The sequence below is a fragment of the Nyctereutes procyonoides genome, unplaced genomic scaffold (assembly GCF_905146905.1).
Source record: "Nyctereutes procyonoides isolate TBG_1078 unplaced genomic scaffold, NYPRO_anot_genome, whole genome shotgun sequence".
Classification (NCBI taxonomy): domain Eukaryota; kingdom Metazoa; phylum Chordata; class Mammalia; order Carnivora; family Canidae; genus Nyctereutes; species Nyctereutes procyonoides.
This window is the reverse complement of record NW_026575034.1, coordinates 21,232,300-21,256,643: the sequence shown is the minus strand read 5'-3', so window position 1 is coordinate 21,256,643 and position 24,344 is coordinate 21,232,300. Positions and strand designations below refer to the sequence as shown.

The window sequence follows — 24,344 nt, the reverse complement described above, 5'->3', positions numbered from 1 at the left end:
CTGGTAAACACTCAGGATGAAGAAGAAAATAATGGAGAAAACAAAAGCAAATGAAGATAAGAAGGAAGACAAATGTTATTTTTCTGATTTTATTCTCTATTTATACACAGCATCGAGTTTGCCTTAGAAGTGTAATCATATTCTTCCATTCATCTGCACAGTGTCCAAAATATCATCAATTGAAATTTTTTTAAAACATGAAATTACATTTGAAAGTTGAAATAGTGATCATCACAATGATAGCAGTAAAGACAGTAGTGTTAATAGTGATTATGACTTCAATGTTAGTTTTGTGACAATTTATTTAATTTCCTCAATAAAAAAATTACTGAGTACCTGTATCACATTTTGAGATTTATGTATTCATTTAATCCAAAACACACATATGTCAATACGACTGATGAGGAAACATGCTAGCAATGATATAGTCCATTAAAAGAACAATATTTATTTATTAAATAAACATTTATTGAGTGCCTATCATGTGCCAGATACTATGTTAAGGATACAATGCAGTTCACCATTTAGTAGAGATGGGGGACAGAGATCATTCAACCAATCACTATATATATATATATATATATATATATATATATATATATATATAATTTTTAAGATTTATTTATTTATTTTAGAGAGAGAAAGAGTATGAGCAGGGGAAGGGACAGAAAGGAGAGGGAGAGAGAATCTCAAGCAGACTCCCCACTGAGCAGGGAACCCAACTCAGGGCTCAATCTCACAACCCTGTGATCATGACCTGAGTTGAAATCAAGAGTCCAATGCTCAACAAACTGAGCCACCCAGGCAGCCAGATAGGTAGATTGATAGATGATAGATGATAGATAGATAGATAGATAGATAGATAGATAATAGATAGATGATAGATAATTTTAAATCCTGATAGATAATGAAAGAAATATACATGGAGCTCCAAATTCATAAAACAAGTGACCTGATCTAGTTTTAAAACTCTTCTTCAAAGAGATGAGATTTGATCTAAAGTTCAAGATGAGTACGAATAGCAAGGATAAAGACAGGGAGCTGCATTCCCACTAGGAAAAGCCCAGACTACGCATGCGTGGAAGAAGCAAGGACATATGAGCTACTAGAGAAGGAAATTTATGTATATTAGGAATACATAACACTCAATCAACACTATATACATTGCAAGGATACTTAAGAACGTACAATAAACATATTAAAAAGTGAGTGCCTATAGTAGAAACTGGAAGAGAATGGCCAAAAGAATTACCAAAAGACTAAAAATGAAAAAAATGAAAGAAAAATTATCATTACTATTAGAGATTAAAAATACATAATACTATAGAAGTCAGAGATCATCCATCTCAAAAACAGGAATGAAAGCACATGGACCAAAGTATTTCTAGAATCAGATGGAACATGAATATTTTAAAGTTTCTTTCATGAATCTGAAACTCTAAAGAGTTTCTATAGTTTTCCACCCCTATTTCTGTGATGCCAAAGTTTCACTGATAGAGAAGACCTATCAGCTCCCACAGATTGTCTATGTATCAGTGTCATGATGGTGGGAAGTGGCCCATATTCTCGTATGTATAAACAGGCACTCAGTTCATCTCTCCCTGATCTAAGTCACTTATTCCAGGTCTATAGAAATCTTCATTGTTTCTTAATTTCCTGATGCATTTATCTTGTCAACACAAGTAAATCACAAACTCTTAGAAGAAAGATGTCTTCAAAAAATTACTTGCTTGAGACACCCCAGCACTTCCGTTTCCCATCCCAGTATCTAAACACTAAATATACCTGAGAAGAGATTTCCCAACTTCCAAACACTCAAGAAAACTTAATTTTCTTTCTCTTTACTGTCCCTGATATTTACCAGGTAAATATCCTGGGCTATGAGGCTCCTGCTCCACAGGGGAAGACTACCCTTGCCCTGAGAGCCAGATGATGAGAACTATACTCAGGTGGGATCAATCTGCTTGGGCCTTAGCATTTTAAACAGCTGATCACGGATCTGTTTGGTCTTGACCCCATAGACAATGGGGTCCAGGGCAGGGGGAAAGAGCAAGTAGAGATTGGCAAGAATAACCTTAGCAGCAGAGGCTGTGGGTGGGCCAAAGCGCTGCATGACCACAGAAAGAAAGCCTGGTCCATAGAAGAAGAGGATGACACAGACATGAGCTGTACATGTGCTGCCTGCTTTAGCACGTGCCTCAGGTGAAGGAAAATTAATCACAGTCCTCACAATCTGCCCATAGGAGTAAGCGATAAAGGCCACATCCCCCACACCAAGAAAGATTGCCACAGCAAAGGCATAGAGATTATCCACAGTGGTGGCGCCACAGGCCAACTTTACTACTGCCATATGCTCACAGTAGGTATAGGCAATTGTATGAGAGCCACAGTAGGGCAGCCGACGAGCCAAGGTTGGAAAGGAGATGGTCAACCCCACACCTCGCAGAACCACCAGGCCTCCAATCTTGGCAACAACAAATGGTGTAAGAATAGTTGCATAATGTAGCGGGTTACAGATGGCCACAAAGCGGTCCATGGCCATGGCCACCAGCACTCCTGACTCCATAGCAGAGAATGCATGGATGAAGAACATCTGGGAAAGACAGGAGTGGGAGCTGATAGCTGTAGCACTAAACCAGAAAATGGCCAGCATCTTGGGCAGAGTGGAGAGGGAGAGAACCAGGTCGACAAAGGAGAGCATGGCAAGAAAGAAAAACATGGGCTGGTGAAGGCTGCGCTCTGTCCGGATAAGAAAAAGCAGGACACAATTCCCAGTCATTGCCAGGAAGAACATGAAGCAAAAGGGAAGTGAGATCCAAATGTGGGCAGCAGTCAGTCCTGGGATACCAGCCAAGAAGAAAGTATGTGGGAAGTGAGAATTATTGGAGAGAATCATGGTGATCATCTCACTTAGAAGAGTGAAGAGCTACTGCAAAGAAAAGAGACAGGTTAAATTCAGTGATAGGGAGCTCAAAATATATGGTCCCACTAACACACTGTCACCATCATTCTTCCCCCATAGGTTTCAGTAAACAGTGAAAAATAATTTTCAGTTTGGTTAATATCTCTGCAGGATCTTCAAATACAGAAGAGGCAAGTCACTTGGTCCAAAAGGAAATGCACTGGACAAGAAGTTCAGAAACCAGGTCCTAGATTTAATATGCTAATATATTTATGACCTGAAGCAAATGACATAACCAGATTTTAGCAGATGCCCAGAAACTAATGTTAAATAAAAATCCTTCCCATAATGCTCACATTCTCAAATTCTGAATGCTGGCACTAGATTTAATTAAGACTGACCTCACATGGTCATTTAATCTTATATCACTAACTTCCATTTGAAATTGCCAAATATCCTAACATCTGGAAACTCCCTTAATATGGAGAGACAATACTCCTCCAAATTTCACTTCACTGCCAGATTACAGAATAAATGGTCCCTGAAAACTCCAACATTGATTAGGTTCTTCCCTGAATTATTCCCCAATCATTTCACAGTTTATATCTTATTTCTCTCCCCAGTATCTCAATCCTGTATCTCTCTCTCCTTCAATGCAGTGGTATACAGAGGTAGACACAAAACTCAGAGTTGTGGTGACCTGGAAAAAAAAACAGAAGTTCTTGGTAATAGCTATCATGTGAAAGCCAAAGAATTCTAAATCATGCCAAATTAATGAGAACAAAAGAAAAAATGGCAGATATTCCCTCCAGTCCCATTTCTCACGTATCCACAAAAAGTGTACAAAATTATTCATCTCTGCAATACATCCTGTGCTCAAAATCATTGTTTTGTAGGTTAGAAAACTGAAATCTAAAAAGAAATAAATGTCCAGGGTCACAGATCTATTTAGTGATAGAATCAGACAAGAGCTTACATCAACGGATCCCTGATCCCTGGTCTAAGCAGTCATCACCCTCTCTGTGTGTTAGCAGAGACTACTGCAGGGCCAAGGAAAAACATCCAGGGCTGGGTGGCCAAGGCTGGGCAGTAGAGGAATCAAATAGCAGGGTAGATAAGGAATAATTTAAGGAGTACAGACAGGTCTCCCCAATATCCCTCGATACCTCCAGTGGCCCAATGCTCTCATGTGAAAGAAAAACACAGGAATACAGAGAGACCTGGGTCTAGGTTCTGTGAGGGCTTTGGAGCATAAGATAAGTGATTCACATTCCAGGCAGAGAAGATGCATCTGGGTTGATCTAACAATTCCAGGGACAGCAATAAGTAGTTTCTAAGCATGATGGAAAGAAGTCAGCCAGGAGCATAATCCAAGAAAAAAGAAACAGCACAGCTTAAAACAGCCAAGAATGTTTTACTTTTCTCTCCAAGAGAAGCTATGTGATTGTTGGCCATACTTTCACCACAGCTGCTAAGAAAACTGCATAACCTCCACAGAAGGCAAGAGAACTGGGAAGATGAGAGATTAAAGTAGACCTATAGTTCTAGTGTCATGGAATAAACTCTGGACCAGGAGTCAAGGTCCTGATTTTCAGTACTATTACTGCCATATGTCAGCTCTATAACTTGAAGCAAATCATCTGTTTCCAAGTCTTAGTTTCCTCCATGTGTAATGAATATACTAAAATCTGTCTCAAAAGATCATTATGAGAATCCAATGAGATACAATATGTGAAAGTCCTTTGTCAAGAGCTGAAAATAGTAATACTATATCCACTGAATTGTAGGAAATGAATAACCCATTTGGAGGAACCTGGTTAAGAGCAACAGAAACTTCAGAGATTCAGAAACAATGCATTTGATTTGACAAGGGATGATATATTCATCCAGTGAGTGGGTGTGTTATATAGTAGTAAACCAAAGACAAATAGTCAAAAATACCATATCCTCTCCAACATTGCTTCCCTCTTTCCTCCCAACCACATGCTGTTCCCCTAAGCACCCCCAGGGAATATTGCAGTGTATGTTGGTGGTAGGGGAGGAAAGGTCAGATAGTATCAAGAAATGTGGCTCTGATCACCTGAGTGTCTGCTTCAAATTATCCTCAAAGCTGCCCATCCTTAAGCCTCTGCCCACTTTGTGGAACATAACAGTATCTTCAGAACAGTTTAAGAAATAATTACCTCCAATGCCCCTCAGGACCCAACAAATATCCCTCATCGTAACCTTGTGCCTCAAGGAAAAGTATGATTCAGTAGGCTCAGCTCCTTTACTTCTATCAGGGAAGAAGGTTAAGGGAGGTAAGAGGTCCTAGAACCAGAATAATCCAGGACACAGAGTGAAGTGCCTCCATAAATGTTTCTCTATGACTCACCCTGTGTGCTTTGAAGAGGAACAGATTTACAAATAGCTTACTATTGAACCAGGACTAGAAGGATATTTGCCTGCTTGAGAGGAAGTAATTCTCACACACCTGATCCCTCTCTTGCCTGTGTCCATATAACACAAAAGGTCCAAATAGACTTTTAATGATGTACACATCATCAACACTGATGGTATTTCCAATTTCTCCCCGTGATATCAAGACCATGCATTTTCACCCCAGACAGTCTATTAGATTATCCAGATCAGGAAAGGTTGGTGGAAAGTTAATTTGTGGATGAAGCCTATATGTATCTCTCCTCCTTGGGCCTACCCTTAGCCATTACTCACCAAAGAGCTGCACTGTTTAAACTACAGAAGGATGAGAAATTAAGCTACCAGTCAAGTTCCAAGAATAGGGTATTTAATGGGCACCTTTTCAGGCATTGCCTGTAGGGATCCAAAATGAAGCCCTCACCACCCAGACACCAATTAGTACTTCTGCCTCTTCTTCAAACAAAGGTTTAACAAGATCTCTCTTACTGGGGCCCCTGGGAAGAGCCACAGCAGGGAATATTTTGAACAGCATACTCCAGGGTGCCATGCCCAGAGACAGCCAAAGTCTTGCAGCCAGAAGCAAGGTAAAGTTTCCTACCATTGGGAGTAGGACTAACTGATGTGATGGCCAAGCAAGATCTGATCTAGGATGAGTGAGGAAGAAAGCAGGGATGAGGAGGGCCAACACTAGGATCAACATACAACATTACGTAAATGATTCTCCCCCGACCATTCTATAGATGGAACCATGAGAGAAAGAATGGATTAATAAGTAGAAGACTTTGTGAGAAAATAGAACCTGGCCAGGGAATAAGAGTGAAGACAAAGTCAAATACCTGAACTCAAAATGATAGGTATAAGAATAGGCCAAGTCTTGTAGATATTACCATCTATACACTATCTCACCTTAAGTGAAATTACATACAACTCGGTCCCCTCTTAACCAACCCCTCTACATTTGACTCTCATCTCAGCCACCAAAATCACTCCTGGAAATGGTGCCAGGTTAATCTATGGGAGAATATTCAAGAGTATGAAAGATCTGGATTGAGAAGGATTCAATAGATTAAGAGGAATTTTAAAAATTGAATGTGTGCAGTTTACACAAGAGAACACTTGTGGTGGCGTGCAAGATTTTTCATGTGTTCAAGTCCGGGAAGAAACTCCCTGTGAGGGGAAAAGTTCTTTTTTATGGAGCCAAAGTAAAAAACAAGAACAAATTCATGCAATTTTATAGTTCAGGACTCAGTGAGACTTGTTTATCTGCAAATGATAGTCCCTTATCAGAAAGGCAAAGAGCAACGCAGGCTATCTGGGAAGGGAACAGCACAAGGTTTAATGGGAAGGATCAGTACCCAAAATCAGGTCATCCATTTCTGAGAGCCATACTTTAAGGGTACTGACCCAGTTCCAGAAAGAAGAAGACATAGCAGAGGTCGTTTCAGGTAGAGCCAAGATTAGGAACCCTAGCCTAAAGCAGTCAGTTTTCTAACAGAGAAGTCAATATGGAGAATAGTGAGCTTAGAGCAGATGATGCTGTGTTGTCTGAGACTTCAGAGAGAGGTATAATTAAGCAGAAAATACTGGCCCAGAACCCCAGCAGAGGAGGAAGGAGTAGGCAGAACAAGTAGCAAGAGCAATACAAAGCCCAGTTTAAGAGGCAATGGTAACAGACATAGAAATTCAGGCCCAGAAAATAAAGAAAAGTCTCATAACTAGAACTCTAGATTAGTGTGACTATTGATTGGCTGACTAAAACTCTGGACCTTCACCTAAAGTCAGAAATTGTGTAAAATATTGAAAGATGGAATTGGCCAAAGCTCCAAAAATAGTCACAAGGACTGGGATCAATAATTTGTATTGAAAATATATATTTCCTGAGCTCCTCTTAGGGTTGTGGAAAGAAATTCAGAGATTTTAAATGAGGTCAAGTGGAAGATACACATCAAACTAAGGCGAAGTACCACCAAAGGTAAAGCAGAGGCATTTGGCCACACCATGGAGAGATTAGAACACCCAGGAGAGAGAGCATCTAATTATACCTGTGGGGATCAGGCAAGGCTTCACAAAAAAGGAAACATTAAAGAGGAAAGTTGAAGAGTAGAATAGAATATTCCAGAATGACTCGTTAGCACTAAAAAGGACTCCAAACTCACAAAGTATGAAATTCTGGATGAAAGGCTAAGAGAGCAATATTGAGGGAGCAGTACAGAGGGATGAGGCTTGAGAGGAAGGTTGACCCTGACTGTAGCAGGTTTTGAGTACTCTGCCCCACAGCCCTACATGGTAATAAGAGGACAGTGGCACAGATTGATTCACACTTTAATATATTTCTTTCACAGACTTCTGGACATTAAATGATGTGATATCAGAGTGGGTGAGAATTGGTGAAAATCTGGAAGAAAGCATTGGCAATGGGGTAATTTGGAGGAAACTGAACTAAGTCTTTATGGCAAATTCTATTAAACTCTTACAAAAGAAACCGTGGCAATCCTTACAATAGAAATAACAATGCAGGGTTGGAGAAGATGGAGGAGGAGTAGAGGCCTCAACTCATTCGATCCCACCAACTTACCTAGATAACTTTCAACCAGTTTCAACCAGTTCTGTTCTACAGTTCTTCTGGTCTCTACTTCATTGAGTTCTGCTCAAGTCTTTATGAACTCTCTTCTTCTGCTGGTGTAGGTTTTATTTGCTGTTCTTTCTCCAGTTCATTTACCAGAAAGCTTAGCTGGTGTATTTGAGTTTTTTTCCAATTTTTTGAGGGACGCTTGTATTGTGATGTATTTCCCTCTTAGGACTGCTTTTGCTGTATCCCAAAGATTTTAAATGGTTGTATCTTCATTTTCATTAGTTTCCATGAATCTTTTTAATTCTCTAACTTACTGGTTGACCCATTCATCTTTTAGTAGGATGCTCTTTAACCTCCACGTGTTTGAGTTTCTTCCAAATATCTTCTTGTGATTGAGTTCAAGTTTCAAAGCACTATGGTCTGAAAATATGCAGGGGACAATCCCAATCTTTTGGTTTCAGTTGATAGCTGGTTTGTGACCCAGAATGTGGTCTATTCTGGAGAAAGTTCCATGTGTACTCGAGAAGAATGTGTATTCAGTTGCATTTGGATGTAGAGCTCTGTAAATATCTGTGAAATCCATCTGGTCCAGTGTATCATTTAAAGTTCTTATTTCTTTGGTGATGTTGTGCTTAGAATATCTGTCACTTGCAGAAAGTGCCGTGTTGAAGTCTCCTACTCCTAGTATATTATTATCTAAGTTTTTCTTTACTCTGGTTAATTGATTGATATACTTGGCAGCTCCCACATTTGGGGCATAAATATTCATGATTGTTAGGTCCTCTTGTTGGATAGACCCTTTAAGTCTGATATAGCATCCCTCTTCATCTCTTACTACAGTCTTTGAGATAAACTTCAATTTATCTGATATGAGGATTGCTACCCTAGCTTTCTTTTGAGGACCATTTGAATGGTAAATGGTTCTCCACCCCTCATCATTAGGACCTCCAGTTTAGGAGTTCCTTGTAATTAGGATTGCATCTCATTTAATTGACTTTTATTTATTTATTTTTTTTAAGTTTCTCCTATGTTATTTTTTTTTATTTTTATTTATTTATGATAGTCACAGAGAGAAAGAGAGAGAGGCAGAGACACAGGCAGAGGGAGAAGCAGGCTCCATGCACTGGGAGCCCGACGTGGGATTCGATCCCGGGTCTCCAGGATCGCGCCCTGGGCTAAAGGCAGGCGCCAAACCGCTGCGCCACCCAGGGATCCCTTAATTGACTTTTAATTTCAGCCTGATTATATCTAATTTCTGCAATCATGAAGTTTGTTGAATCCTTTATGCTTTTTTTCCAGAGCCACTAGTAGCTTTATAATTGTGCTTCTGAACTGGCTTTCTGACATTGAATTGTAATCCAAAATTCTATAACTCTGTGGCAGAGAGTACAGTTTCTGATTCTTTCTTTTGTGGTGAGTTCTTCTTTCTAATCATTTTGCTCTGTGAAGAGTGACTGTATGAGTGGCCTGCACAAGAATATCAACCACAACCTAGGTAAATTTTCCCAGATGTTTCTGCCGAGGTCAGAGACCAGAAATTGAAAACAAAGATCAGAACAAAATAAAACAAAAGGACCACTAAAGTGAAAAATAAATTTTTAAAGATTTTATTTTTTTATTCATGAGAGACACACAGAGAGAGAGGCAGAGACACAGGCAGAGGAGAAGCAGACTCTATGCAGAGAGCCCCATGTGGGACTCGATCCTGGGTCTCTAGGATCTCGCCCTTAGCTGAAGGTGGCTCTAAACCACTGAGCCACCTGGGCTTCCCGAAAAACAAATTTTAAAATAAAGTAGTAAAAAATAAAAGGCCAAGAATCCCAAAGGAAAAAAAAAAAGAATAAAAGGGAGAGGAAACAAAAGGGTGTGACTGGGAGAAGTTGGTGGTGATGAAGTTGTAGTAGAGGGAGAATGTAGTTTACCTGAGTGGTTCTAGAGGGTGATCCTCTTCTTTCTGAGTATATTAAGTTCTGTATGTTAGAAGATGCTTAGTCCCAAATTTATATAAACCAGAAATACTTGTAGAGGGCCCCAACACTGACCACCAAAACATAAATGAGATAAAAGAGGGGGGCAGAATGGGAATGAGGAATTTCACAGAATGAACCAGCCTGGTATACCACTTGGTTCTGGGTGTATACTGGTCATGTTTTAGAAGGTATTAACTTCTGCCATTGTAGAACAAAATAAGGCAGAGAAAACAAAAAGCAAACAAACAAAAAAATATATATCTTGTATATCTCCCAAAATTAAGTTGAGTATGTTGAAGGGAATCTAGAAGTGGAAAATATATCTAGGACCTGTCATTGTAGAAATACGAAAGTCAAAGAGGAAGAATCTTAAAAATGAAGAGGTGATAAAATATTGTAGTTAAGGTGGAAAAAGAGAAAAAATTGGAAATTTATAGTCTGATATAAAAACGAGTTGTACTGGAAAAAGGAAGAAAAAAAATAGGAGGGGTGTCCTCTGGTTCTATATACTATAAATCCTCGACTTCCCCTGGAGCTTTCCAGCGCTGCTGGGCCAAGAACTTGCTCTTCCCCTGACCTTCCAGCTGGTCTTCTGCCAGGTGCCGGGCTGAGTGGGAGCTGTTTATTCTGTGAGGCCTCTGTTCCCTGGCAGCCCGGCTCAGTCCCAGGCACAGGGTGACACCAGGAGGAACAATAACACTGGCAGTAGCCAGGTCTCCGCCCTGGAGTCGGCTCCCCCAGTAACTCCCCCAGTCACTCCCACAGTCTCCCAGTCCGCGCTGGCCTGGATGCTCTGAGAGTGAGGGTGGGGGTGGGGCTCCGATCTGCACAGCTTGGGGGCACCCAGTGGCAGGAACGACCTCACTGTCCTGTGCCCTCCCTGCGTCCATCTACCCCTGGGGGATCACCGGATCTTGGTCTGTGCCCTGCACCCTGGGATCCGGGGCCTGAGCTCCTGGAATCACGCTCCCGGGCCCGCGGCTCCCGAAGGCAGCAGGGTGCAGCCCCCTCCCGGAGCCCCCGCCTGAGCTGCTCCCGAGGCCCCGCCGGGCGCTCCAGCCCTTTACCCGCTGGGCCCGCGGTGTGGGGCGCTCTCCCCTGGGGCGCGCTTCCTCTGTTGGTGACCCCGGGGACCTGGGGGCCCCACTGCCCCTCCTGCGGTTCTGCCCGAGTTCCCTGCGAGCGCCTTTCCCTCCGGGAAGAATCCGGTGCGGATTTTTAAAGTTCCTGCTTCTCCAGGGCGGGGCTGTCCTGCCCCGGAGGCCCTCGCCACCGGCCTTAGCCCGGCTCCTCGCGGGTCCCCTCCCCACTTGGTTCTTCCCCACCCCACCCCACCCCGCCTTCCTACCTTGTTAGAAGCGCAAACTCCTCTCTGTAGCATTCCAGCTGCTCTCTTTAAATCTCAGGCCGAATTCGTAGGTGTTCAGGATGGTTTGAAAGTTATCTAGGTAAATTGGTGGGGCCAGGTGACTTGGGGACCCTGCTCCTCCACCATCTTGCCCCTGTTGGAGAGTTGATTAAAGTAGTTGGATTTGATGCTGATATTTTTACTATATATTATTATACATAACTGAGTACAGAGTATGGTGTTATAGCAACAGAAAGAAAAAAAGATTCAATATATTTATTGAACGTCTATGATCAGCCAGCTACCCTGAAGGAAATGAGGGAAAAAAATAATGGATTAAATAGGCACAGCCCTGCTCTCACAGAGCTTAAAGTAACGGAGAAAAGAGGCATATAATTCCAATTATAATTCTATCCAAAGATTGATAAAAGGGGAAGTTTTGGACATTATGGTTGTACACAGGAGTGGGATCAAAAAAGACTTGGAAAATCAGGGAAGGATTCTTAGAAGTGATACCTACATGCAAAGCAAAAGATTAGTAGAAATTATCACATGAACATAAAAAGGGGCTCATGAAGAAAAAAAAGCATCAATAAGAGAAAGGATAAGAACCATATGATCATTTCACTAAATGCAGAAAAAGCATTTGACAAAGTCCAAAATCAATTCATGATAAGACCCCTTAACAAAGTAGGTCTGGGGAGTCCAAATGTCCTTCAGTTAACGAATGGATAAAGAAAATGTGACATAGATAGATAGATAGATAGATAGATAGATAGATGATAGATATAAAATTAAAAAGCTATAAAAAAGAATATATATATGAGTAATATACAATGGAAAATTATTCAGCCATAAAAAAGAATGAAATCTTGCCATTTGCAGTGACATGAATGGAGCTAGAGTATTATGCTAAGCAAAATAAGTCAGAGAAAGACAAATACCACATGATTTCACTTAGATGTGGAATTTAAGAAACAAAAGGGGAAAAAAGAGAGAGAGATCAAGAAACAGACTCTTGATTATGGAGAACGAACAGATGGTAATTGGACAGGAGGTGAGTAGGGGGATGGGTTAAATAGGTGATGGGGAGTAAGGAGTGCAGTTGTCATGAGTGCCAGGTGATATATGGCAGTGTTGAATTACTATATCGTACACCTTAAATTAATAAAATACTATATGTTAACTATCTGGAATTAAAATAAAACTTAAAATTAAAAGAAACCAAGTAAATAGCTAACTTTCAAATTAAAAAAAGAAAATTTAAAAGCAGAGTGACCACCTAATAGGCCTTTCCATGGGACTGGGGGCTGAGTACTTCTATTCCTTGAGCCAAGCTTGACATACCTCTAAGAGCTTTGGGGGCCATTTGGGGCTATGGCAAAAAGACACCATGCCTTGATGTACACAGGAACAAAGATTACAGAGAGCCTCATGGAGGACCTAGAGAGTAGCCGAGAAGGTCTATGGCAAGTCTGGGCTCCAATCTGTGAAATAGCCTAGGCCCCAAGGGAGAGGAGAAGTTGTACTGTCAGCAACAAAAGCATAAAAGACAGATGTAGCCAAAAGAATAGAAGCAGCTATGGAAGGCAGTTCCATTAGGGGAGGATCTCTACAGGACCTCATAGCAGGAAAAAAACAGGGGACAAGGGAAAGAAGAGGAGGGGAGGGGGCCACTTTCTTGCTCTGTGTTTCTAACTCTGGGTTCTGGTTGCCCTGCCCCTCTTTTTCCCCATTCTTGGCTTTCTCACTTTGCTTTTTTCTTTTGATCCTCCTGACTTTGGCCTTCTTTTTCCTTAAGATCTTTCCTACAGAGACAAAAGTCTGAGATATGGAAAACAAGGGACAAACATGAGACAAACATGACACTGAGCAAGCCTCTGGATATATTAGAGTGAGTAGAAAACCCTGCCTAACAAAAGAGTAACCAAAGGCTACCTCTCAGAGCCTGACCGAGATATGCTATCAAAGCGGAAAGAATGGTGCCAGCAGGAGATCCTTGCATTTAAATTATGGATCCAAGATCCTGAAAAGAGATAGGATTGAATTTGCCCATTTCTGATTTTTTTTTTAAATCAAGAACTAGAAATAAACATCAAATCACCAAAACTAATAGAGACCATTCATCAGAAAACCATTAGCCAGTGACACTGAAGGGAAAGCTTCAAGTCCAGACATTCTACTTCAAGTCCAGACTTAGACACAGATGTTGACTATTACTGTTTCCTTGTTTAGAAACATATAAATAGAAACCTATAAACTGTTTAGAAACCTATAAATATTTTAATATGATGCAAAATAAAAAGTTACAATAGGGGCAGCCTGGGTGGCTCAGCGGTTTAGCACCGCCTTCAGCCCAGGGCCTGATCTTGGAGATCCAGGATGGAGTCCCACATCGGGCTCCCTGCATGGAGCCTGCTTCTCCCTCTGCCTGTGTCTCTGCCCGTCTCTCTCTCTCTCTCTCTTTCTCTCTCTCTCTGTTTCTCATGAATAAATAAATAAAATCTTTTAAAAAAACTTACAATAGTCAAACTTACCTAATGGTAAGGATATATATTCTTCTATTCAAAAAAATGTGAAATGGAAAATTTACTAAAAAACCATTAGCTTTGGAAAGCAAGAGTGTAAAAGAACTATATTTTGAAAAGTATCTTAAAAAATAATAGTTATCAGAAGGTTTCTTAGGTAACTGTAGCCAATTAGGAAATAACAAAGGGAGACAAAAGTAATAATAATAGAAAAAATTCCAAAACTATGACAAAAAGGAAAAACAGATTTCTGACTGGAAAGAGTCAATGAGTAAAGATGTGAATTCCTCTATAATTAATTTGTACTTTTAAATATAATATTCCAAAAAAATCATTTAAATTCATATTACTTTAAAGCACTTTTGAAGTAATACTAAGGGGATGCCTGAGTGGCTCAGCGGTTTAGACCCTGCCTTCCGCCCAGGGTGTGATCCAGGAGTCCGGGGATCAAGTCCCACATCGGGCTGCCTGCATGGAGCCTATTTCTCCCTCTGCCTATGTCTCTGCCTCTCTGTCTCTGTCTCTCTCTGTCTTTCATGAATAAATAAATAAAATCTTTTTTTAAAAAAATGAAGAAATACTAAGAATCTCCCCTACCATGTGGTAAATACGTTATTCAATTGGTAGTGACACTAAAAACAGAAAAGACTGTCCTGGGAGGCAGTGTTCTTTGAATATATGTTGGAATTTAATATATGACCAAAAAAGGGCATTCAGAACAATGGGAAGAAAGAAGCCTCATTTACTGAATAGTGCTGAAACAATGGTCTAACTATAAGTGGGGAGAAATTAATTTAGATACTTTTTCACTACAATGTGAAATTTCCAATTCTTTTTTTTAAATTATTTATTTTAGAGAGAGAGAGAACAGGGAAGAGGGGCAGAAAGAAAGGGAGAGAGAAACTCAAGCAGACTCCCCACTGAGCATGGAGCCTGACACAGGGCTCAATCTCACAACCCTGTGGTCAAACCTGAGCCAAAACCAAGAATTAGACAATCAATTGACTATGCTATCCAGGTATCTCTGAAATTTCCAATTCTTTTAAAAATTAAATTTTCATAAAGAATATGCTAGTGAATGTTTATTAAAATACTAGATTTTACATTATTAAGAGTCTAAAAGTCACAAAAAAATACAAAAAGTACAGTTGTTATGACCACATAAAAGTTTCTGTATACATGTGTATAAAATCATTTTTTAGAAAAGATAGAGCATAATGGAAAATGAATTGGAGGAAATATTTCCAGAAAATTCAAGAGAGGTATATATCTTCTCTTAAGGTATATCCTTAAGATATTATGAAATCCAAAAAAAAAAAAAAGATATAATGAAATCCATACAAATTAATAAGGTTGTACTGTGAGACTCCCACTGAGTATTAAATGAAATAATGTTTTTCAAGTGCTATGAGATATGTTGCACATAAAAACAAAAGAGAAAATCAGCGAGGAAGCACATAAGTGGAAAATAAATCTTTGAAAATGTCAAAGTTAAAAAAAAAAAGAAAATGTCAAAGGTCACTCAATAGTGAAGTGAAAACTGAACCAAAATTGAAATATCAACTTTTACTTACTCTATTAATAATTTTTAAGTTAAAATTCTTAATTTGGGTTGTGATGAAATGGATGGATATGGTGAAATAAACACAGTCCTGAGCAAACTGTGGTTCTATACACAGATACAGTGTATCTATGAAGCAAAATTACAGTACACATCAAGAGCATTAAGATACCCATATTCTCACACAGGGGCAAAATAACTTCTTGAAAAACAATTTGGCAATATCAATCAAAATCGTTCTTTTTCCATTTCACCCCTCACTACCTTCTTAGAAATTATCCTGTAAATAAACTTATACATATGCATAAAGATAGATGAACAGGTACATTTAGTTCATCAATTTTTTACAGTAACAAAATACTGGGAACAAATTGAATGTCAGAAGTTTTCATTAAATTATCAGATACCCATGTGTCAGGAAATCATGCATGTAACAGTGAGGCATATCTAGTTTGTGATATGGAGTAGTCTCCAAGATAATTAAGAAAGAAAAGGAAAGGAAACAAAGGATAAAGGATATAATTAGTATGCTAACATTTACTTTTCCCTTTTATGAGAAAACATATGTATATTCTTGTTCATGCAAAAACTATCTCTGGAAGGACTCCTAAGAAACTAAGTTACTGGCTGCCTCTGGTAAAAAGGAAGAGATTGGGGAGACTCAAGCACAGAATTCTTCTGCCCATTGTTTACATTTTTTTATTTTATTTGAATTTTAATCGTGTACATGTATGACATTTAAAAACAAAATACTACTGAAAATAAAATTTTAAGACGGCTATGGTTTTTGTATGTATCACTTTTATATAGTTTTTAACATTCTACTTAAAGGAAATAGTCTGAAAATAAGATAGTGATGAGTAAATTATGGAACAGCCAAATATAGAAAAAAAGCAGTCATCAAAGTTAAGATTCTACATTGCTTTTAATGATACTGGGAAGTTATGGTTTATTTATTCATCCATGTTATAAATTTTTACTGAGTACCTATTCTATGTTCTAGAACACACTACTAAAATACAAAGGCAAGATACAACATTATCCTCATATAATAATATAAACTGCCTATATATAAAATAGAAAAATGGAAGGAAACCAATTATTAATATTTGTTATCTGTTAGTAAAAAGATTATTCTTGATATGTATATTTGAACATGTTTATTAGACACATAAGTGGTAATGATAAATGGTTTTTATGTTTAGAACAAATTTTGGCTTGTTTTATTCCTCCTCTGTGGAATATATTTCCAGGAGCAAAAAAAAGTTGAGGGCTATTCACACAAGTCCACCTTGAAGAATAACTTCCTAGATGATAACTCAGGACTGAAGCAATACCATGAGTTCATCCTACCAGGGAAGTGAGCAGCATGGGGCAGCACAGCAGATGTGCAAGAAGTCAGTCCATAATGTGGAATGAGCCATCCTAAGAGTAACGATTGGAAATTTACCCATGAGCAGAGACTATAAACCTTCTCCAAAAGGAGCTATTACCTCACCCTTGACCAACAATGACCAATGATTCAGATGTGAAGCACTCCTCCAGTAAGAGAAGGTATGCAAGAGTCACTGAAAAGGGCTTCAACTTAAGCCAGCCTCCACTGTTTGTAACCTGAATGAGTAGAGTAAAAACAACAGCTAATCTTGAAGAGTTCTTTACAGTTTGCAGAACACTTTCCCAAAATGGATCAACTAATTTCATTCAGTCTTCATAGCAGCCTTCTTAGTTAGGAAGCATTACTATTATCCCTTTTTCACAAAGAAATAGGCACTCATATTGAATTATTTTACAAGTTAATCAGCTGGTAAATAGTAATCTTGAGCCATCCTCAAAGTTGCCTCCAAACTTTCATTCACACATTTTTTTTTCATCTATTTATTCATTCATTCAAAAACACACAGCACGAGTCTACATATAGGAGCCCAACGTAGACCACTTACAACAACTCTCTGAGGATGTGTCTCTCAGTTCTTTTTTTTTTTAATTTATTTATTTATGATAGTCACAGAGAGAGAGAGAGAGGCAGAGACACAGGCAGAGGGAGAAGCAGGCTCCATGCACCAGGAGCCCGACGTGGGATTCGATCCCAGGTCTCCAGGATCGCGCCCTGGGCCAAAGGCAGGCGCCAAACCGCTGCGCCACCCAGGGATCCCTGTCTCTCAGTTCTTTTGAAAATATGTAAACATCTAACATCCAACCTGTACTCTCAGCAAAAATTCTGAAACAAGAGAAAGATAAGCACAGTTCATTATTCGCTCCACTCTATGCGCCATGAATATAAAAAAGGATGTGCACTGTTTTATCTTTATAAACTATTCTTCTTTATCACATGTTTTATATTTATCCACTTGCTTTGCTTTATGTGATTTTAATACCATCACTTTATTTTATTTTTAATTGCCTATTTGTCTTGTCTAGTACATTTATTTTCTTTCTTTTTTTAGTACATTTATTTTCATACCCAGTTGATAATTTAATTTGAACCTGTCTTTTCAAAACAGTATTAGCTAAGTCTTCATTACTGCAAAACAAAGCCACAATAATATACTTCTTCATACCCAGTAGGATGGTTATAAGTAAAAATACAAATAGTAAGTGTTGGTGAAGTTATGGAGAAAATCAAACACTCACATGCTGCTGGTGGAGATGTAAACTGGTACAGTGGTTTCAGCAGTCTGGCAGCTCTTTGATTAACCAAGAGTCACCACACAACCCAGCCATTCCACTGTTAGGTACCACTCAAGAGAATTAAAAACATATATGTCCACACAAAAATGTTTCCATGAACATTTATAGCAACATTATTCATAACAGCTGAAAAATGAAAACAACTCAAATGTGCATCAACTGATGAATTCATTAAAAAAAATGTGGTGTACCCATACAATGGAAAATTAGCCAGCTAGAAAAAGTAAAGAAGTGCTGACACATGGTATATAACATGGATGAACCTTGAAAATGTTAGCCTAAAGGAAAAAATGCCAGACAGAAAAAGACACATATTATATGATTCCATTTATATGAAATATCTAAAATAGGCAAATCTGTAAGGAGAGAAAGCAAATAACTAATTACCATAGGTTAGAGGAAAAGGGAAATGAGAAATGACTGTGTACAAAAGGGTTTCTTTGGCGGATGGTGAAAATTTCTGTAATTAGAAGTGATAGCTGTGAATATTCACAATATTGTGAATGCACTAGAAGCCACTGAATTAAATTCTTAAAAATGATTAAAATGCTGAATTTTTTATTTGAATTTTACCTCGCTTAAAGACAACTTCTCTTCTTATGATGGCTCTCCAGTGCCCTCTACTGCCAAAGTTTAGCATCTTTTCCAGAGGACAATGGTATATAACATAAAGGACCCAAATCCATTTTCATAGAGCAAGCCAAAAAACATGTTTTGTAACTGAGGCACAATAAGTAGATTAACAGCCTATTTCACACCTTTGACTACTCACTCAGCTTCCATGGGCACCATTTCACACACCTTTGAACTCCCACACAATAAAACAACTCAATACTTGTATTTTAAGATAGCTTAAAAAAGTATACATACATAGATAAATGATAGATGATGATGATGATAGATAGATGATAGATAGATAGATAGATGATAGATAGATAGATATAGATGATAGATAGTTGATAATGAACATAAAAGATACAGCTATTCTTCATACAAAGAAGTTCTCATCTTTTCCCCAAGATAACAAGATGCACAATCCTGAGAGTCATTGTATACATTGCTGGAAAAATGACCCTATTCCTCAAATTCAGTCAGAGTCCAATCAAATATTCTGTTGCCTAAAGACTAAACTATAAAGCTAACTTCCAATAACTTGTAATATAAAATAAAAATGGAAACAAAAAAGGCTTCATATATAAAAATAGAAGTTTGCATATAAAAAGCAAATACAAAATATTCAAAGCTACTACAGCTCTGATTTCTGTAATTGTTGACAAGGTGATAATTGATGTCTATAATATTTATCCCAACTCTGCCAAAACTTGGCAGAGTATCCAAAACCTTCATTCCCAAAGGGTATGAATTCTCAAACATCTTGCCCTTTATTAGTTGGTATATTTTTCTATTAACCCTCACTAGTGGGCATGGAAGCACCTAAGAGGCACCTCAGGGGATATCCTGGGTTCCCAGCATAGTCTAGCTGTCCCTGTTGCATAGAAGCAACCTAATCTCACCTTACTTATTGGGTTTAATCATTCCAAATAATAGATAAACTTCTTATTCTCCTCTGGTTCCATGGAGTAAGGAAATAAAATGGGTCTCAATTATTTTTTATTTTTTTAGTTTTTATTTAAAGTCCAATTATGTAATATTAGTTTTTAGCTTCAGGTATACAATTCAATAATCCAATACTTTCATACAACACCTGTGCTCATCAAAACAAGTGCACTCCTTAATCCCTATCATCTATTTAACCCATCCTCCCAGTCCCATCCTGACTGGTAACCATAGTTTGTTCTCTATAGTTGAGAGTTTGTTTCTTGGTTTATCCTCTTTTTTTACCCCTATGATCATTTGTTTTGTTTCTTAAATTCCACATATGAGTGAAATCATATGATTTCCAAGCTTCTCTAACTTATTTCACATAGTACACTACTGTCTAGCCCCATCCTCATCCTTGCAAATGGAAAGATTAAATTCTCTTTTTATTGGCTGAGTAATATTCTATTGTTGTTGGTTTGTTTTTTTTTTTTTTTTTTTCGTGTCTTCTTTACCCATTCATCAGTCAATGGACATTTGGGCTCTCTATACTTTAGCTATTGTTGATAATGCTTCTATAAATATTGGCGTCCGTGTATCCCTTCAAATCAGTATTTTTGTATCGTTTGGGTAAATACTTAATAATTCAATTGCTAGATCAGAGAGTAGTTCTATTTTTAACCTTTTGAGGAACTCCTGCTGTTTTCCACCAGTTTTAATTCCCACCAAAAGTGCAAGAGGGTTCCTCTTTCTCCATATTTTCACCAACACCTATTATTTCCCATGTTGTTAATTTTAGCCATTCTGACAGGTGCACAATGGTATCTCATTATAGTTTTGATTTGTATTTCCCTGATGATGAGTGAGGCTGAGCATCTTTTCATTTGTCTGTTGGAAGATGGGTCCCTTGATATAAGGATATAAAAACAGAGGATCCAAATTAAAATACTTTCTGTTCCAACCCTTGATGGTATTTGAATCATTTGCTTCCACGACCAAATATGCACTTTGAAATCCGAAATAGACACCTATCACTGTCAGGAACCATTAATACCCTCCACTTGCTAGCTACATGTCAATCTGGTAGTGGCCCTTTGTGGTCTTGAGTCTCTGGTTGTCCCTGTCGACAAACAGAATAATTCTGAGCTTCAGAAGGAGTTAGTGGATTAGGCTGATTTATTTATTTATTGTCCATAATTGCATCACTAAAATAATCTCATGACTACTAATCTCAGATAACCTAAGAAGACTCCTCCAAAAAGTGGATTAAAACATCTATTTGTGGGATGCTGGGGTGGCTCAGCAGTTGAGTGTCTGCCTTCGGCTCAGGACCTGATCCCAGGATCTGCAATCGTCCTACATTGGTCTCCCTGCAAGGAGCCTGCTTCTCCCTCTGCCTATGTCTCTGCCTCTCTCTTTCTGTGCCTCTCATGAATAAATAAATAAATCTTTAAAAAGATAATTTTTTTAAAAAAATCTATTTGTTGATGCTAGGCTGCTTCTGAGTTCACAAAAGGGTTTTGCAAATGAGCAGCAATACACCCATCTTTATATTCTCCTTTTCCAAGTTCAGAGTGTTCCATAATCTTGCACACCATACTGAGATCCATCTTTTTTTTTTTTGCACACCATACTAAGATCCATTTTATTATTCTGTCTTCAAAGGTCCAATTCAGACCACATTGCCAATTCATTGCTTGTGATTGAAAATATGCTTAATTCCATCCTATTCTATTGTCATTATCACTTAGTCCCTCTTATGCTGTGAAGAAACTCACTTAGCATATTTACCTTTCATTCTGGCAAGTTCATGATGAAACTATAGACAATAGTCATTCCCAGAGCAACTAACATTCTATTAGGGAAAGTAATTTTAGAATATTTGTAAATTTTCTGAGATACCTTGAAATTTCAGGGTAGAGAATAAGTCTATGAAATGCTTATCAATGTTTTTCCTTTGGAAATTATACCATTTCTCTCCATAGCACTTTCCACAGTGTCCTGAACAACACATTGTTATTCCCAAGTCCTCCTTGGTTGTGACTCCACATTTTTTATCAATATACAAATTTATTTTTACCGAAATTAAGAATATAAATAATTCCTGTTCCACCAGAACTGCTTACTTCCCTGACCATGTTTTTTTCTACAGCCTAGAAGCAAATTTCCCTAATGTTCTGACTGACTTTCTTTGGTTATAGCTTGACAATAATAATTTATGACTGGGTATATCTTAATTTTAGCAAGTTACACCTCACTTTGTAACATATTACAAAACCCAAGCAATGTAATATTCTATTAAAATTGTTAAAACACTACATATCTTTGATCATAGCAAAAAAAATGAATTTCATACATGGATAAAATTTTGATTCCATTCCAAAACTGGGCAGTAACATGTAAAAGAATGAATCTGGACAACTTTCTTAATCTATACACAAAAATAAATTCAAAATGGATTAAAGACCTAGATGTGAAATCTGAAGCCATAAAAATCCTAGAAGAGAACACACAGATAGTAACTTGTTTGACATTGGCTGTAGGGACTCCCCTGAAACAAGGGAAACAAAAGCAAAAATAAACTCAGGACTACATCAAACAAGAGCTTCTGCACAGCAAAGGAAACAATCAACAAAACTTAAAGGCAACCTGCAGAATGGAAGAAGACATTTGCAAATGGCATATTCAATAAAGGGTTAGTACCCAAAACATAAAGAACTTATAAAGCTCAACACCCAAAAAACAACACAATTAAAAAGAGGGCAGAAGACATAAACAGACTTTTTTCCAAAGAAGACATAAGGTGGCCAACAGACACATGAAAAGATGCTCAATATCACTTATTATCAGGGAAATATAAATCAAAACTACAATGAGGTATTACCTCTCACTTGGCAGAAGGCTGAAAATGATAACACAAGAAATAACAAATGTTCGTGAGAATGTGGAGAAAAATTAACAGTAGCGCACTTTTGGTGGGAATGCAAACCGATGCAGCCACTCTGGAAAATTGTATGGAGGTTCCTCAAAAAGTTAAAAATAGAACTACCACACAATCTGGTAATTGCACTACAGGTATTTAGTATACAAAGAATACAAGAACACTAATTCAAGGGGATACATGAAGCCCCATATTTATACTAGCATTGTTTACAATAGCCAAGAATGAAAACAACCCAAAAGTGTCCATCAATTGATGAATGGATAAAGAAGGTGTGTGGTATATATATACAATGGAATATTATTCAGGCATGAAAGAGAATGAAATCTTGCCATTTGCAACGACACGGATGGAACTAGAGCATACTACTATGCTAAGCAAAGTAAGTAAGTCAGAGAAAGACAAATTTGATTTCCCTCAGGTGTGGAATTTAAGAAACAAAAGAAGCAAAGGGGAAAAAAATAAGACAGAGAAATGAAGAAACAGACTTTTACATATAGAGAATAAACTGATAATTATCAAGAGGAGGTGAAGAGGGATGGGTTAAATAGCTGATGGGGCTTAAGGGGTACAATTATCTTGATGAGCACAGGGCAATGTATGGAAGTGTTGAAACACTATATTGTACACCTGAAATTAAGATAACGCTGTATGTTCACTAACTGGAATTAAAATAAGAACTTAAATACATATTGATTCCATTCCATCACAATATTACTGTGTTTCAAATAATTTTTGACCCTTAGAAACCGTAACAGCAGTCTTTAAGCAACAAAGAAGTAAATGGGAGTTTCATAAGCTAATTTTAGAAAATTAAAATAAAAATTAAAGTTTTATTTATTAATAGTATATGTAGATAAAATACATGTATTATTAAACAGAAAAAGGTAAAATTTCACTACATATGAACACAAGCATCACTCTTGAAATGCCTCTAGACTGCTTCTCTATTCACTCTTTTCAATATTCATTCATCCACTTGACAAATAGTCATAAAATAATTGCTATGTGCAGGAAATGGTCTAGGTCCTGGGGATAGAGCAGTAAATAAAAATTACAAAAAGTATGCTTTTGGGGAAGTTACATTTTAATGTGAAAAAGAAAAGAGAAACAAATAAGTGACTTTATGACATTTTGCAATATGTGCCATAGAGATAAATAGAGGAGTCAGGACTGCTATTTTAGATAAAATGATCAGAGATAAGGAACATTTGATCTAAATAGAAATTCTATATCAGTTTTTTATTCCAGTGTAATTAATACTAAAATTACAATGTCATGAAAGATAAGAGAGGCAAGTGGTCCTAAAAAAGGAACTGGTCAACAACAAATACTAGAAAGGTTTCAGATAAGATAACATTCTAAAAAATATCCAATATTTTTGGTATTTGAGGTCATTAGCAAGAGCAATTTCTATGTGATGCTGAAACAAAAGTTAAACTGTAGTGAGACAAGAAATCTTGTGGTGAGGATGAGGAAGCAACATAAAGAGGTTATTCATAATGTGTGTGATGCAGGAAATATATAGGGGCAGTCTCTAGAAAGGATATAGAACAAAAATATATTCTGAGATAGAGAGACTTCAAAACATTCCTAGGATGAGGAGCTCTATTCATCAGACAAGAGTGAATTAATCCTTGAGGAACCTGGAGTGAAAATCTGTCCATCTCGCGGGCTGCCCTGGGACCAGATTTGAATGGACACAAACATTTTGTGACTAAATCCTAAGAGCACTTGGGTTGTATTCCCACTGCAATTCAAAAGAAAAAAAAAAAAGGACCCTGGAGGATGCTTGTTATAAAGTAGGAAGGGCCTAGATAGCACCTCACCAGGATCAGGCACCTCACAGATCTAATATATACAAAACCCCCAAACAC

General features: G+C 37.9%; 1 protein-coding gene across 1 annotated transcript; it reads right to left on the bottom strand.

Annotated features, from left to right (window-relative positions):
- Positions 1 to 1,945: 1,945 nt before the first annotated feature.
- Positions 1,946 to 2,896, bottom strand: LOC129504785 (olfactory receptor 52K1-like). Its single transcript, XM_055317654.1, has one exon. The coding sequence runs from the start codon at positions 2,894 to 2,896 to the stop codon at positions 1,946 to 1,948; it is 951 nt and encodes a 316-aa protein (XP_055173629.1).
- Between the last annotated feature and the right edge of the window lie 21,448 nt (positions 2,897 to 24,344).

What these genes read in the sequence shown, in the direction of transcription:
- LOC129504785 (XM_055317654.1), bottom strand. Translation starts at nt 2,896, where the DNA reads ATGATTCTCTCCAATAATTCTCACTTCCCACATACTTTCTTCTTGGCT.